We start from the raw sequence: 17,739 nt of genomic DNA on the forward strand, positions 1-17,739 counted from the left end.
CTGGGATGCTGCTGGCCCAACACCCCCGGAGGCTGCAACTCAGGCACAATCAAGTCTTAAAATAGCATTTCAAGCTTGGTGAGCTGCATGCCTTTGAGGCACATCTGGCCTGCTATCCAGGGCAGTTGAGTAAAGAGAGAAGAGAACGAGCTTCTTACCTGTGAGAACCGGGCAAACTCCTTGTCAGCTAGCATGGGAACATGACCCAACAACTCATGGCAGCAGTCTCTGGAAAACAAGTGACTTTAATGTTTAATTTTCCTGCCCTACATGAACTTCCCATGAAGGACTTTAGCCAATAGACCCCCAAAGGGAGCTAGTGTGAGGGCTGCTCTGCAGTAGCTGCCTTCATACCTGGCCTGGTTCTGCAGGGAGCGTGACAGGAACATTCCCTTCTGCCTGCCATGGGGAGCTAGCTGCCCCCCACTATCCTGGCTATTGTCTCACTTGGGATGGCACGGACACTAGTCTCCCATGTCACAACATCTTTGAAAGGCCCCTGTTTTGTCCCAGCATACAACAAAAGCATCTGTGCGAACTTGTAATTTCTCATGAAATGTAATTGCTGTTGTCTGGCCAGCACTTACTGGGAGAGTTTCACAGCAGGGAATCAAACCCCAGCAGATGGTAAATGAAGGCAGGATGAAAAGATTAAACCAGATATTCTCCAGTCTTTTCCTTCCCCAGACAACTTTGCAAGAGAGACAGAGACCCACACCCTCTCATGCATGACTTCCCCTTCTAACTCTCCAGCTACCAGTTTCTCAAATTATTTCATTCTGTGGACTACTGGATAGAGCTCCAGAGCCATTCCGTAGGGAATCATCCCCAACACATTAAGAAGGATGGCATTGTATCAGGGCATCAAACTTACGGTTCTGGGGAATGCATAGGAGAAGAGAAATGCCTTATATACTGTGTGCTCTGGAAGACACGAAATGCCAGGCTGGCAAGGAAGTCACGAGCGGACAGCAGTCCTGCAGCTGGTCTCAGCTGGAAACCTGTTCTTTCTGCAAAGGAAAGTGAGACTGAATTTAGGAGATTCTAAGGTTAACTACATGGCACACTTACTTCAAGTAAGCAGTTTCAGAGGGCCTTCATGCTCTGCTGCAGTAGAACCCTCCACCCATGCATAGTAGGAACATCCTCACTTTTCATTATTGAAGTTCCACTGTACTGTTATGGGTCTAATTACTGTAACGTTAAATCACCTAATCATCCTACCTACATGTATTCACACAGCAATGATATGAACTGTGGAAGTACCGCCTACCCCAGTTTCAGCACATTTACAAACATTTATCTACTATGTCCCATGCGTCAATGATGTATCTGAGGTCACACAAGATTCTTATGATCAAGCAGGGGACAGAACCTGCATTTTCAGTCCTGGCCAGTTTATTAATTCTTTGATTCATTTCTTCTATAACATATGTAAGAGATAAACAGGAGTTTGACAAGGGACACACCCCACCCCTACCCTTGTCTGAGAGCACCTGGCTCTTCCCTGATGCTAGGTTACTGTTTAGCCCCCTCCTGCGGTACACTGAAACCCCTGGTACCTTGCACACTTGAAGACAGAAATAGGTGTACCATGGGTCTGCTCCAGCCTGGGCAATTCGGTTCCTCAATGGGCCCAGTTCAACCTACCCCAGTGGTAGAATTGGAACATAGTATTCAACTTTATTTCCCTTTGTCAGTGCATGTTCTACATGTATAAACTAGCTCAGCACTGGCAAAACTTGCTATCAAGTTTATCTTTCTGCCTGGACTTCGTTAGAATGGGAACGTGCAGGAGAAAGAGCAAACAGGTCCTTGTCAGAGATAAGGGTGCTGGAATTTGGCCCTTAACTGTTTAACATCAGAGTTTCCATCAATACTCTCACCTATGTTTCCTCTCTGGTTTTTTTTCACCATTATGTTTGTCTAGAACTAACTACACAGACTCTCAGTGATATGATCATACATGTTATGCTTTGCATGTGTCCATAGAATGGGACAGAAGAATGCAATATTTTTGCACAGTGATTTCAGCTCGTGCTATCAGTGTTACCCCAGGACACCCTACATTGCTATGAAAGGTCTGTGAGAGACAATTAACAAAATAACAAGTCCTATGGTCAGCAGACTACATAATCTCCATTTCCATGGGAAACATGTTGGTGGTCTGCAAAGCTAAGAAAATTGAAAATCACTGCTTTAAAACGGAGCCAATGATAATCTTTTTGAAGTCCTATATTCAAAATCTGTGTTGCATTCTCAGCTCCCATAAATGACATTTCATCTTCTTTAAAGCATAAAACTACATTTTAAAAAAATTCAGAAATTGCTTTATTCTCCCTTCTCTATCCATATTCTATTGTGTCGTGAAGCCTGGAACCTAATTTATTTTATGTAAACAAACAAAAAAATCCCACCCAGAAACCAAGCCATTTACAAGATTTGTTTTGGTTTGGTTTTCAATGTTTCTTCCAGCATTTCTTGTCTTGCTCTGTCTGGGTATTAGCACTTTTCTCATAAGAAAAAAAAATAGAAGAGAAGAGAAGAGAAGAGAAGAGAAGAGAAGAGAAGAGGGGGAAAAAAAGCTTCACTGGAAGAATTAGAAGTGACAAAACGTCTGAAGCCATACAGGACAAAAAAAGAGTGAACAGGAAGGAATGCTTCTACCTGACAATGTGAGGGACTAGGTGGTTAACATTTGCCATGGTTATCTTCTATTGCTCCACTGAATTAAAAGGTAATTCAGGACTACAAGTAGAGGGCCTCTTCAGAAGGTCAGCCAGCATCCAGACTATCAAAGATGTTCAGAAACTTTACAATCAGGGTAAACTCTCATCACACCTTTGCCAGTAACAGTGTGAGGGCTTTGTTGGTCCTGGTGTTGTTGGTAAAGCAGAAATGCTAGTTTTCTTGTAATTAGTTAATCATAAAACCATTTAGGCACAGAACTGCCTAAAAGCTGAACAACAGCAAATAAACCTGTGGCAACTATGTCTTTAGATTTGTCTATATGCTGTCTTTTCAGTGCTGTAGGAGCTGCTGTTGAAGCACAGTGGATTGCAGAGTGGTGCAAAGGTTTCTATATGCTGAGCAAAGGCTTCAGAGTCAACCAGAAAATTGGAAGCGGTTGTAAAGCAGGTTACTATTCTCCCCGCTCCACAATTAAGAAAGCAAGGTGTTTGGGGGGAATAGACAGACCATTAGCTATGTCTCCTTAAGCACTGGCCAGGAGCTGGCATGGAAGGGTACTGCCTTGCTGCTGATGCTGTACCAAGTCAATACAGAGGAACATGAAAAGCTCAGAATCCGGTCATCTTGGGGGTAAATTCTGAGTCTGAGTGAAGTGAAAACTGCACCAGCTGAAAAATATATCAGACAAGCACCCAGCCCTCAGTAACTCAGTTTTGGAAGGACTATGAAAAAGTCTAGGGAAATTTATATTGCTTTAGCATCCATGTTGGAGGAGCAGGAGGGAAAATGAAAATTACAGCTTATGTTCCCTGAGATGCCCTTTTAAATATAGGCCAGTGAATCAGACAGTCTGCTGATGAAACAGACTTGGCCAGTTGCCTTGAAAAGCCATAGGAAAAAGTTATCTGCTGAAGGTAATATCTGCAAAATCTGAACTCCTATTGCATTACTGCACAATTCAGTAGAGAATTGGGGGTGTGGCTGATTGGACCTGCTGCCCAAAGATCTCTGAAATCAGAATGAGTTGAAGAGGAGGTCTTGAGCAGTTGACCTAAAGTGATCTGTAAGGCTTAATTCTTGGCCTAAAAACCTCCTGTATACAAGCCTGTGCGTTGTAGTATGAGCTTGCACTAGCTGTAATTTCTTCCAGCTGAGGAGGACAATGATTGCCTAAATCCAGACATCTTTCCTCGAAAGAAAGATGCGCCTAGGTTCATCTAGTTAACCCTCTAGAAAAGCACTTGGCATGATAAATGGTCACATGGTTAACCATTTAAATTCCCCTTAAGTAATTATGAAATACTTATGACGTGGGGTTCATTTCTGTTCAAACCAGGCTCACAAGCAGACCAGGTGACACTAGACAGATCTTTTAGTTCAACTTGTATTGAAGTCAAAAGGAATTGCTTGCTTTGAGTTCTCAGATACTGCTGGGTAAAAGAGAAGGTGGAAGTTCATGTGGCTGTGTGGACTGGTTATAGCATGATCACTTTCTCTCCAGGACACTCCCCTCTCTCTCTCTCTCTGCATCCCTATAACTTCATATATAAAGACTTATGGTCAGCTATGCTAAAGAATGGTCTAATCCTTAGGGGCAGTGTTCAGCAAAGCCACACACTGGGTTTTATGTCCTAACTGGGAGAGTGGGACAGTTCAGGACCCACCCAGAGCCCTGTGACAGGAGGAACTGCACATAGGTTTCACATAGATTGTAGCAGTTGAAATACATCCACCATATGCCAAGGAATTTTGGGAGACACGTCACAGGCTATAGTTTGGCTGAGGCTTGGTTGGTTGAACACTGCATACCTTTAACACAGGAAAGACCCTAAGCACACAGTTGATTGGATGAGTTATAAGAAGCAAAATTCTGGCCTTGCTGACACTGATAGTAAAAGCCACCCAAATCAGTAATAAATCGGAACTCCTTATAAATCATACCCCTTACCCAGGGGCTGCTTGGCATGAGATTTAACACAGATTTTACAGACCTTGCAGATACTTCTGACTTAGACTGACTTTGCTGCAAGGGGAGCTTGCAATAATGTCAATCTTCATGCTATTTTAGAAAGTATTCTGCATAGTGAAATGCCCTTTCGAGGGAAGATAAGGAAGATATCAGTTACTTTTAATTGCATCTAGCTGTAAACACAGATCTTCTGAACAAACTTTGTTCTATCTATGCACAATCTTTTACAAAGCCTGTAGGCTAAACTGGTTTAGGTTTTATCTACAGTTTAAGAAGGGTATGACCAGTGCTCTTGAGAGCCACTCTTTCCATTTTCCTTAGACACCCATTCCAGGATGGAATAAAATGCCTCTGAATTGCCTGGATCTCGTTCCCAGCCAGAATAGTTCATACAATTAGCTTACACTAGACACTCTGTGTTTATAGTAGATGAGTTGAAACTAACTGTGAACATCTTCCCAATGATTATTAGCAGAATTTCAGAATGGCCATTTTTACTGCTCTTTTTTTTTTTTTTTTTTTTTTTTTTTTGTGCTTAGGATAGTTTGTATGGCATAGAGAAAATTTAGAAGCAGAGCCTACAAAAGAAGTGAGCAGGCCCAGACTCCAGGCAACCAAATCCTGTCAACCAACATGAGCAATGCAATTAGTATTATAACACGATATTCTCACATTTTCCTAAGTTCTCCCACTTTGAAATCCCCCAATTTACTTAAAGAATATAAATATCTGTGGTAATCAAATCAGCATCATATTATTTCTGGAACTCCCTGCTGTCAGCTACTGTGTAAATGAGTTAAGATGAGATCAACTGCTTCATGAGAAAAAATATTTATCAGCGCAGTTACTCTAGGAGGGAAGTAAGATTGATAGTTGAATAGAAGGGAAAACACATGAGAAAATACATAATGCATACACAGAAAAATTCCTACAACTGGATGCGATGGTGCTGGTATGCTCATGAGAGACACTTTTCATATGCCAACCTTCTATTCCCTTGCACTAACGGTCAAATAAAAAATTTGTCATCAAACAGCCTAATCTTCCCTAAAAATGGCAACGTCTTGAAAACCTTCTCAGCAACTGTTGTGGTTTAGGCCAAATCAGATACAAATCAGACCCCAGACGGGACCAACAGATGCTCCCGTCTACCCCTCTTCAAAGAGAGAGGCAGAGGAGGGAAAAAGGGACTTAAGAGTTTAGAAGCAACTAAACTACTTTAATGAAATATTAATAATAAAATAATTAAATATATACAAAACCGTATCAAGCTCCCAGGATGACAATCACGTCACCGGCTGGCTCTGGGGCATTCCCAGGCTGGACTCAGTGACGGATGGGAACTGGATTCCGGATCTGCATTCAGGTCAAGGGCAGACAAACAGAGTCCTCCTCAGACACCGGCCATTGAAGAAAGAGAGAGCTGACCCTTTGATCCCTCAGCTTTTATACTGAGCATGAGGCAGATGGGATGGAATACCCTGTTGGTCAGTTTTGGGTCACCTGTCCTGTCCCCTCCTCCCCACAGGTGGGACTCCACTATGCTTTTCCTCTTCCAGCCCTCCAAAGGGGCAAATAACAATGTTGGCTGGCCTTGGGTGCTATAGCAATAAGTATAAGCAAAAGCCTCTCTGCATACCATGCCTGGGCATCAGCTATAAACATTGGCCTTATCACTCTGAGAGAGTGAACATTGTCTGCACAATATGCTGTTAATTTCAGTAGTTAGAAGAGGCCTAGCTAAGAAGCAAAGTTACTGAACAAAATTGGTTCTGTTTTACCTCAAACGAGGACAGCAACAGAAAGCTCATCCAAGCTTACTCACATCTCCTAATGATACATGGTGTAAGTCACTTGATTTCCTGAATATTGTATTTAAATTAAATGTATTTAAACTTAAGCCATACTTTTTATTATTGATTTCAACCTAGTCCTCAGCTGTCCTCCACTCTCTGGCACATCTCCTTGAGACTGAGAAAGAGCAAGGAAGCTTTAAAGACTGCCTTTCTTTAGTCATGCTTGATAAACATAGGAAATCAGCTTGTTGACACGAAGCATCTGGCCTTAGGAATCCATGCAGTCTGTGGCCTCACAAAAATAATGCAGGCTTCTTTCCTCTCCTGCCCTTTGCTAATCAGCCTCCAGCTAACAGCAGGTAGGTCAGCCTAGCAATATGTCCTTTCATCTAAGGCCACATCTTCATGCATTTACAGACTCACACCATGGCCTTTCTGCTCTCCTGTCAGCCACACGGTAGGCACCAAAGAGTTTGATCTGGCAAGTGGGGCCACAGAGGCAAAAAGAAGAGTGTTTTTTAAGGCAGCTGCTGACTGACTCGCAGGACCTCCTGGAAAACATTTCCTCTACCACACATTGCCATCCTGTCTCATGCATCAGTAAAAATTGGACTTGAGAGGTACATACCTGTGTGCGTCTTCAGGTCTTACTAGCAGCATCTCTATAGAAGCTTAAAATACAGCCAAACCCATAGAATACCTGTGTGTGGAAGTGACGCTGAGCAGCATGCTGCTGTGCCTGTACTGCTGTGAGTACTGGAATTAGCTGGTTAGGGCTACACCAACTGCAGCCGCTCACAGAGCAAACACAGCTTTGTCCCCAGATATGCCTGGTATTAATGTCCTCGGTTACAGCTCATCTTGCATGAGGGAACTCTACGGCTAATCAGCTCTTCTCACCAGCTTGGGTCCTACAAGACGGTTTGTGTGTGTCTGCGGTGTACAAACATATCCAGGAAACCCTAAACCACGGTTCATAATGACTGGCCTTTTAAAAATCTGGAGACGTCCTGAAGTTGAGGTATGTTATCCTCTTGGTAGCCACAGTATTTCTCCAGCTGCTGGAAAGCATCCAGGTACTGTGTACAGGCATGAGTAGGGTAAAGGCTGCTCAGCTTCCTGTAGACTTCTCTCCTGAAAAGCAAAAGCCGTATAGCGTGACCCACCTCAGTAAAGCAGTACTTCTCTGCCCTGTCTACAGGTCCACAGAGAGGCATAAACCCCCAGCATAGCCAAAGGTCTAAAAATCTGAACTCAGGACACCTGGTGCTTGGAATCCCATGCCTGGGTGGATGTAGCAAAGCAGAAGGGGTCTTTATTTCACCTTTCCTTCAGAAGGTGGGTTCCGTTCAGCAAACCTGTTTTATCCCTTCCTATACCCTCCCTTAATGTAACAGGGCTCTAATCCTGATTTGGAAGTGTTTTTTGCTTAGGTATAAGGGTGTTGAAGGTGACAGGGAAATCCCAGGGAGAAAGCTGAGGCTGCGGCCCTCTCTATGACGTGCATTTTAGGGATGGAATGGGTCGGGTATTCCCTCCCTCTCTACATTGGGGTACAACTTGAAATGCCAGTCCCTCCGCCTCCATGCTGAAGCCTATTCTGTACATTATTCTCTTACAAACCTCCTCCTCAAAAAGCACATTTTCTGATACTGAAGGTTAACATCTGGACAGGCAAAGAGGTTTATACTTTTGCAGTTCAAAATGCCTGGCATGGGTTACATATTTGAAAGACATGCCAATTTCTTGAAGCATTTAGCCCATTATAAAAAGAGAGACCAGCTGAAGAAAAGTATATATAACGAGATTTGGGCACAGGCTTCAAGCTTCTCCCAACTTGATGGTGCTTGGATTTAGAGATGTGGTTTGGAATATATTTAGCCGTTGCAAAATAAACAAGTAGTAATAGGATGGCAAAGAACCTTATAGAAATGGTTATTTTTGTTCAGACATGGCCCTAGGGTGTTAACAATTTTATAAACATTGTTTTATGAAAATTGAGATCATTCTTGGAAATGCTGGCTACGGAAAATGACCTTTTGTTGTTTTTGTATTGTATTTTTTTTGTGATGCTATTGTTGCTATGGAGGTGATAGCCAGTCCCCGGTAATGGCTCTCTTCATTTGTACGAATGTCTTACACAGTGTGGGAGTAATGAACCAGAATGAAGGCGGGGGGAGGAAAACCTTAGGAGGAAAAAGAACAGAGGGAAACAGTGGCTGCTGTCACTATTGCAAAAGCCACAGGAGGCTGGGCCATTTCCATAGAAGAATTAGGAAAAAATGAGGAGGACTAGAGTTCAAGTGTTGCCCTGGCTTATTTCCCTGTAGAATACTACTGACTTCAGTGGGATTGCATAGGATCTGAACCAGTACACAGTTCATCCCCCGATTGGAGTCTAGAGAGGGCAGACTTGTTTACACTTCTGCACATATGGTCTCTTTTACCGAAGTATCATTCTACTGTGTGTCCAAACATTGACTACCACAGAAACGTAAGCAGTCTCAGAGACTAGTGATGAATTGTCCAAAGCTAAGTGTTCCTCCTCTCTAAGTACCTCTAAGGCAATCATCTGAGTTCACTCCAAAGTCAATAGAGTAGCAGATATTTCCAGACAACAATTTAGCTTTAGCCCGAAGGTAGTGTCTCAAATAGGTGTAACGTCTCAGTGTATGGAGGTGCTATCGGTCAAAGGACCATTAAGCTGCTACTTGATGGTACTTCAGTCCAGAGATGGAAAGAGAAACTGCTGTAAGTGAGCTATGAAATACTCTAGAAAGGAGCCTCATAACGAAGGATGGAGCCAGCCACTTGAAAGACTTTAAAGACAATCACCTTATTATACATAAATTTCCTTATTCTTTTAGAAAAAGGTGGCACTATTCAGCTGTATTATGAAAACATGACAGGTGCATCCCCATGGCACAGCACTCTTAACTTTGTCCTAGATTCTCCCTTTTTCTTATATAGCTTTTACCCATAAGACATCTTTTATGACGACTTAGTTTCAGGGCCTTACAAAAAGCCTGCTTGAAAACAGAAACTCAGATCATCCGTACCCTCTGTTTGCTGAAAGTCATATTTCTTCACTTGATTAGTTTTCATTTTTATAACCATGTTGCTACAAACTGAAGGCATCCAACAACTCTTCAGAGTGAACACCAAGGGAATTTAGTCTGCGCTACAAATTTCCCGTTCAATTGCACAGTGCTCAATTAAGTTGTGCTGTAATGCAGCTGACCTCAGGGCACAGCCCCAGGGAGCTGTGATAACCATTGGGAGGTCTAATTTTGGGAACAGCTTTACATAACAAGACAACCTGGGTTGCTGGGGCTGGCTGTTTGGGTAAATAGGCAGATACTCTTTTAAAGGCCTATTCCGTTACCACAGTGGGACTAATTCTAGGTGGAGAAGGGTTGGAATGACGGAGGTTGGCAACAAAAGGGAAAAACAGGAAAGAACACAAAATTAAATTTTCTTAAATATGACATTCCCACACACCATCCCATGCCAAGATTGTTGGCTGGTGGTAGCAATCATGAGCATGACACCGACCATCAATCTTTGACAATTGAAAGATGCTATAAAAACCTATTTGAGCTTAATACAAATGTTACTGCCTGGATGAGCTGGACGCAAGGTTTCTATGTGACTGTGGGTAACACCCCTCAAGCTTTCTGTGGCACAGTAGGTTTTATTTAAAATAAAATGATCACTGAAAAAGATAGGATGTCCCTGTGGTTGAGGTTCTGGCATGAGACATCTAGTGTATGGATTTAATTCCTGGCATTGACATAAACTTTGTGTATAATTTTGGGCAAATCGCTTAAGCTCTAGCTTTTTCAGTTACACAGTTATAAAATGTGGTCATCATTCTTTCTTTTTCCCACCTTTAGGCTCTCTCCATTTAAATTGTTAACTTTTCTGAACAAAGACCCTCTCATATTACATGCACATGTGACACCTTGCACAATCCTGGGACTTTGCTCTTAGTGGGGACATTTGGACATATTTATGTTTGTATTATCAAACAAATGTGTAATTATTGCTGCTTACTGAGATTTTTTAAAGTTAGTAGGAGAAAGTGGAAACAGAGTTATATGAAATAAGAACTCTGCTTTCTTTCAAATCTGCTACATACTTCACATAATGTCTGCAAACATACTTTGAATTGAATTAATTTTGGTTGGTTGGTTTTGGGTTTTTTTCTGGTTTTGTTTTTTTTTTTCTGGTTTGGGGTTTTTTTTCTGAGTGGCAAATCTTCAGGAGAAACAAAGCCCCAGTGAAGAAATTCTGCACCCATATAAAACTAACTTACCATCATTTCATATGACATTAAAGGCCTTTTTACATTGTAAATAATGTATCCTGGAAGGGCACTCCAAAATTTCCTTTACCTTCAGTTTGAGAAAGTGATGCCTATTCATGTTAACAGCAATGAGTATTGCAGGGGAGCAGGCAAGGCTGGTTTGTCCTACGAACATTGGATTACTCACATCCTTGGAGTGAACTACCATCCTGCGAATGGGCATTTTCTCATGGCAACAGATTTGGAAAGGTGATCTTTCTGTCACCACCATAGCTATGGTTAATTAGAGGTCAGTTAGAAGAAATTATACTATAGGATCCAGGATTTGGAGTACAAGTAACAAACTCACCAAGTTGCAGTCTCCTGCGCTGTGTACTCAATGTGAGGCAAAGGGTCTCCTCTGTAATGAAGAGAAGAAATAATGCATGTGTCTAAAGCAGGTTTCAAGTTCAGTTTCCAAGTATTATTTTCTTTGCCTGCATCATGAATATTTGCTGTAATGAAGATAGAAATGTCAAAATAGTACAAAATTAACTACTTTTTTGTCTTGGTAGGCTCTAACGTGTGCATTTTCTCCTCTGTTCCAGTGTAGGGGGTAAAAAGAGGGATATGGTAAGAAAAGGAGCCATGTTCTGCTTTACAGAAGAAAAAAGACGCCTTCAGGCTTACCTTTATCTCCGCTGAAGGCGACCTAGCAATGAAAATACAGTGTGTGCCTGGACAGTCCATCCCTGGAGGATGTGAAAAGCACAGTATCATTGTAGAGAAAGATTCATAAACTCATCAGCAGAGTTGCCCAGGCATACACTGCATGGCTATCACTGACTTCATTGATGGGTGGTCTCCTCTCCTATTCCTCACTGTTGGTTCTTCAGTAGCTCTGAGTCAGTTGTGTGCTTTTGTGCTGTTTTGTGCTGTGATATATGGTGGTGGTAAGAACACTGTACTCAAATAGGAATCATAGAATCATTATGACTGGAAAAGTCCTTTAAGATCATCAAGTCCAATTGTTATCTAACTCTACCAGGCCCACTTCTAAACCATGTCCCTCAGCATCATATCTAGACAGCTTTTAAATACATCCAATTAACCCCCTTCCCTGGGCAGCCTGTTCCAATCTTCGATAACCCCTTCAGTGTAGAAGTTTTTCCTAATGTCTAACCTAAACCTCCCCTGGCGCAACTTGACACCCATTTCCTCTTGTTCTATGGTTTGTAACTTGTGAGAAGAGACCAATGGCCACCTCTCTACAACTGCCTTTCAGGTAGTTGTAGAGAGCAATAAGTTCTCTACTCATCCTCCTTTTCTTCAAACTAAACAACCCCAGTTCCCTCAGCTGCTCATCATAAGACTTATTCTCAAGACCCTTCACCAGCTTTGTTGCCCTTCTCTGGACCCTCTCCAGCACCTCAATGTCCTTCTTATACTGTGTCACCCAAAACTGAATGCCCCAAGTCTCTCAAGACTTGGGAGATTTCACCCATTCTTGGCCACCACGAGGCTGATAATCCACAGCCAGTTCTACCTATGCATCTGTTGACTCTATCAGACAGCAGTGATTCTGGTGAAGTTTTACACATAAAGGCAGAACCATTTTCATTCACCTACATGAGACCTGAGAGTTTTTTAGGTAGCTAATGTACATGGCCAGAGACATTTTGTCAAACAAATAGCAAAAATAGTAAATTGCTTTTCTTTGTTAAAAATATGTACCTAAACATTGTTCCCTATAGTTCCTCAAAATTAAGATTAGCCTCAGCTCAGGAGCTAGTCTTAAAAGGAACTGAAAAATTGAAATCAAAGAGTCATATTGAATAATCACCTCTGCTAAGACAAAATACAGCACTCAAGGAGATGTGAACGCAATCCTAAGGTTTTTATCTTAAGGTATATTTGCTGTGTTGTGGGAAAAATCTATTTCATATGGAGTGAAAGCTTCTGTGGCTGAATTCTGTTTTCTAGAAGATAGTTTCATTGATACGTTAACAAAAGATTAAGTGTTGGGTATTTCTTGCACACAAAGATGTCTGAAAGCACATGTGAACTGCTGCTATCTCTTCAGCAGCCTTGTACTTACTCTCTGTAATTAAAAGCAAGGTCAGCAAAGAATGCCCTCCGCTTCTTATACTCCAGGTCAGTGAATCCCTGAGTTAGAAAATAATTCAAAAAAAGTTTTACATTAAGAGACATTTGTGGGCATAAATAAATTTGCTAACAGAAGCATTCAGAAAAACTAAGCCTCAGCCAGGTTGTTTTCTCTGAAGCAATGAATCTTGAGCCTTATGAACAGAGTAAGCCAAAGTCTGCACTCAGTTACGTCCGTGACATTTTGATGAAAATTTTGGGCCTGTGACTAGAAAGGAAAGTAACATAGCTTGGTGGGAAGTTTTTGGAGTTGTTCATAAACGCTACATCACAGACCATTACACTTACTGTCAGATTTAAATGCAAATCACATTAAAAACAGAACTGAAATAGGGGTATCACTTTTGCTGGGGAAGAGCTGAATCTCTGTATCGTTTCTTTCCTGCACTAAGCATGAAGGATGCAATACAGGGCTGTGAGGGACCTGATGGTACCAAGCCTAGTACTGCCTCGCCAGAGAAAGTACACTGCGCCTGCACGATACCCTGCGCTTCAGGAGAAGAAGGGGTCCTCACTGGCTAGAAATCATCAGAGCCACCACTGAATCCATAGAAAATACAGGCTTTCAGCTCAGTCCCCCCTTGCCCATTTATTACCGTGTTATGATAAAGAAAAATTCAGTGGTATCTGTTCAAAGGGGCAGTTTGCTTATTAAATACCAGAGTTTCGTTTTGCCCCCTCACTGTTTACTAGAAGTTGAGCTTCAAGCAGGCTTCTCCACCTATTAAATATGAATAGAAATGTGGAATTAAATTCCTTTGAATTTTACATCATTCATAATAGGAATAAAATCTGAAATCTGGCACCGTGTTACTAATATAACTCATAAAGCAGCGTTGATCAGCATCACTGTACAAATATTTAGTATTCTAAAATATTCAGAATTTACTGGAACTACTTTGCACACTACAAGCCAAATTTCTCCCTTAGGTTTATTCACATAATTTTCAGTGTAGCAATAATACCAGTAATACTGCAGTTAACGAGTATTGTGTGCGTGAATCTGAGGAAAGAACTGGATCCCAAGAGCATGTTTATTGTTGTCATGTGTTATGGATAATATGTTCATTCAGATGCCATCCTTGCTTGTCAGTAGCTGTAACAAGTCCATGCAAAACACGTGGAAAAGCCATTGAGCCAGACTAGCATTGATGCTGTGACCTCTCAGCTTTGTCCCTGCGGTTCCCAGGGCTCTGCAACCAACCCTCTGAGCAGCAGGAACCTCCCTGGGGGATCGCTGTAACCAGTGTCAGGGTGTCCCAGAGACTGGTGTCCCAGTGTCATCTGTTTGCTTTTGTGGCCATTAAAGAGACAGTAAAGAACAAAGTGAAGCTGTTGAGATGGACAGCCCAAACTGCCTATTTGGTAGTAACCATATATACAAAATCTCTGCTGAGCTACCTGTACATCGGCATATTTTGTACCTTCCTCCAACCTGTCCATTTCTGAGCCATGCTCAGCGTCACAGCAAATGAGCCCACATTGTGCTCCCTTAGGGCACAGACAAATGACTTTCAGTGTCTGAGCTAACTTGTTTCAAGCTAGTTTAGGTATTCCTAAATTGCATTGCATTCTGCGGCGTAGACTTATCCCCACTCAATACTTTGGTAACAGCACCACTGGTGCTTTTTCTCATCCTCTTCGGTGCTCACACCTCACATTTGGCAAAGTAGGAGGGGAACTTAGTCCAGTTCAAAGAATTCCCAATGTACATTCATTTATCTTGTGAGAAACAGCCTCAGAGCTAGCTCAGGAAAACGACGAATACTTGGATTGTTTCTGCCAGAAATACGTGAGGAAGAGTGAAAGATGTTCCAGTAAGGAGAATATGAAGCTCTCCTAGAGCATTATAGTTTAATAAGTGATTCTCAAAAATAGAAGATAGATTTGGAAAGTGTTTTTGTGCCACACAGAACTGTACATAGCTAGCATTAACATTGTGTAGATTAGTAAAAGGATGTAAATAGAATTCAGACATTTAGAGAAGGGAACGACAAAATCCTGTACATTCTGTTGACATCCATCTAAATCTTCCTTGCATTTTTCAGTGCAAAGTCTGTGCTTTTTTTCCTTTTCATGCATCACTTCTATGTGATGTTTGGCAGAACACTTCACAACGGTTCTGTGATCTACCTTGTCAATCAGCAAATGGCCCTTTGCAGTCCCTTTTTTGTCTGTACATAACTCATATCTCATATGTACTAAAGTTGGAAAACTTTGATGAGAAATGAGTGTTTGTTTGTGTGTTTGCTTTTTCCCAGTACTTTGCCTAACTATTACCATCATTCGAGCAGGACTCTACAGTGCATTTTTCTTCCTTTTCTAGAGTTTCTGCTTATGGCAAGGCTAAGAGTACATACACAAAACTATTATGAGAAAAGCCCTTTTTGCAGCCCACTCATAACCAAGGCCTACTGGGTGAATCTGAAGGAAAACTCATCACATTCTAACAATATTTTGCAGAGTAATATCAGTAAATACTGCTAAAATCCCGGCTCCAAAGACCTTGTGAAAAGTCAGGTGTAAATTAGGAGTATAATCTTTCCAACTTGCTTACTATTCAAACTTTAGATGCTTATCTCAACTGAAATCACTAGACCTTTTGAGCTTCTCCAGTCACATTGTCCTAATTACCATCCTCTGTACATCTGCACTTGAATAATATTCCTGGCATACACAAAATTAAAAATGCAGATAAGGGATATATGAAAGGTCAAAATACAGAAAACACAAAAACCAGAAGGCTGGGGAACCTGTCTCTTTTTTGGAACAGCTAGTACAAAGGGGGCATACTTCAAATATATCAGGGTTGAAATGCTAAACAAGAATTTTTTTAAAACTAAACAATGAAATGTAAATTCATGCCAAAGAATACGTTGAACAGAAATTACTTCAGCATGTGTCTGATGTTAATCGTATGTGATTCAGCCTTGCTGAATCAGGACCCATAAGTTTTTCTCATTATTAAGTTGTTCATTCTGTACTCCCAAATTCCACCAAAGATCAGCCTTTATTTGATCCTTCATTTTGTCTGTCCTTTCATGAGCATTTTTTTACTCCTGAAATTTTCCTACAAAAATTTCCCTACGGTTTCTTTTAAAAACTGGAATAACAGTGACATTAAACTTACAGGGTGACCATGGTCCAAACTGGGATCATACTTAGTGATCAGATGGTGACACTTGTCCAGATCTTGGATTTTTCTGGGGAACCAGGGCACTGGAGGGAAAGCAGCAAGAGTTAAATGAGATAGGATCAAATAATTTTTAAAAGACACAGAAAACAAAGGTTGTGCTGAAGATTACAAGCTTTCTTTTCATCAGTATCTAAGAATATTTGTATCTATGTGTCACCATTCGTCAATAGTTGACTTCGTTTGCTGACCAAACTGGCAGACTGGATGAAAAATTATCTGAAACTAACTTGCAACTATAATCTCTCAGTTTTAATTATTAGAAACTTCTTTTAAAGGCAAAAACATTTCCTTTTAGGCCAAATTAGATGTTTTGTTTGACACAGCACAGTACATGTTCCAGTATTTAAAGGGTGCTACAAAGAAAATGGAGACTCCCTTTTTACAAAGAGTCACATGGAAAAGATGAGGGGTAATGGGTACAAATTACTCCTGGGGACATTCCAATTGGACATAAAAGGAAAAATTTTCACAATGAGAACAATCAGCCACTGGAATAATATCCCCGTGGAAGTGGTGGATTCCCCAACATTGAAAAAATTTAAGATTCAGCTGGACAGGGTGCTGGGACATCTTATCTAGATGATGCTTTTGCCAAGAAAGGTTAGACCAGATGATCCTTGAGGTCCCTTCTGACCTGGTATTCTATGATTCTATAAAATTTATTTCAAAATTTTGGATTTTAAAAAAATATTTTGATCTTGTAAAAAAATTAGTCTTAGATTTTCATACCTTTAAAAGTTAAAACAACATTTTAAAAGGAAAACATAAAATTTCTAGAAACAAAACAGAATGAGAAGTGTCTTGACTTTGGGCTTTTTTCCTTCTGGCTCATTTTTACTTTTTTCAGCAAAATTATTCTAGCATCAGCTGAATTTCCAAACAGTTTCCCTCCCCTGAAGTGAGGACCTTTTTCTGGTGACTAAAATAAACATAAAGTGTGCCCATTTTAATTTAAGTGCCAGCATTTATAACCAATGAATCAAAAAACAACTGGAAAAAAGACAAAGTTAATACTGCTTTCTAAGGTCAGACTGATACTGTGGTCAGACTTAGTGTGTCACAGTTCAGAAAAAAGTCTGTTTGGGGTCACCTTGATCTCATAATCAACAAGAGGACACCAGGCATCTCTGTACTGAATGGCAAATTTAGCTTTAGCCCTATGATATTACATCCATCCACAGCCATTTCACAAAGGAGCAAGGCTACAAATACACACCGATGTTGGGAAATTCCAGTTCTTTCATGCAGTTATGGCCAGTTCTGCGATAAGAAAGAAGAAATACTAGTCTGACAGTTGTCTTCTGTCTAGCCAGAAATTTTTGATGAACCTTTGCCTTTGGCTGTACCAATGGTTATGCATGCAAGGTGCCTGTCCTGCCATCTATGCCCATATCTCCTCAAAAACTGTGCCTGACCGTAAGCCCTCCAGTGTATGTCCCCATACACATCTTGACTATCCTTTACTGAATCCTGAGAGAGGGCAGACAGGCTAGAAGAGAGGGGAGGAAGGACCATGGCAGGACCCTTGGCCTGATCGCAGAAATGGATGCAGACAATAAAACAAGGATAGTGGCTGCATGTGTCTCCTCTTCATGGAGTCAGAGATAACTACTGCTTTTCTCAACCGAGTACC

At 41.2% G+C, this 17,739-nt stretch overlaps 1 protein-coding gene across 1 annotated transcript in view; it reads right to left on the reverse strand.

Annotated features, from left to right (window-relative positions):
• The window catches only part of LOC104288616 (tyrosine 3-monooxygenase-like), a 33,349-nt gene that overhangs the window by 12,135 nt on the left and 3,475 nt on the right, over window positions 1-17,739 (reverse strand). The window contains exons 3-8 of the mRNA XM_009887441.1: window positions 16,041-16,129; window positions 12,843-12,910; window positions 11,115-11,165; window positions 7,445-7,590; window positions 875-1,010; window positions 159-228 (exon numbers count right to left, since the gene is read on the reverse strand). Coding sequence (XP_009885743.1) covers window positions 159-228; window positions 875-1,010; window positions 7,445-7,590; window positions 11,115-11,165; window positions 12,843-12,910; window positions 16,041-16,129 — 560 coding nt within the window. The remainder of the gene's footprint in view (window positions 1-158; window positions 229-874; window positions 1,011-7,444; window positions 7,591-11,114; window positions 11,166-12,842; window positions 12,911-16,040; window positions 16,130-17,739) is intronic.

Source organism: Charadrius vociferus, unplaced genomic scaffold, assembly GCF_000708025.1.
Source record: "Charadrius vociferus isolate BGI_N301 unplaced genomic scaffold, ASM70802v2 scaffold196, whole genome shotgun sequence".
Taxonomy (NCBI): Eukaryota; Metazoa; Chordata; class Aves; order Charadriiformes; family Charadriidae; genus Charadrius; species Charadrius vociferus.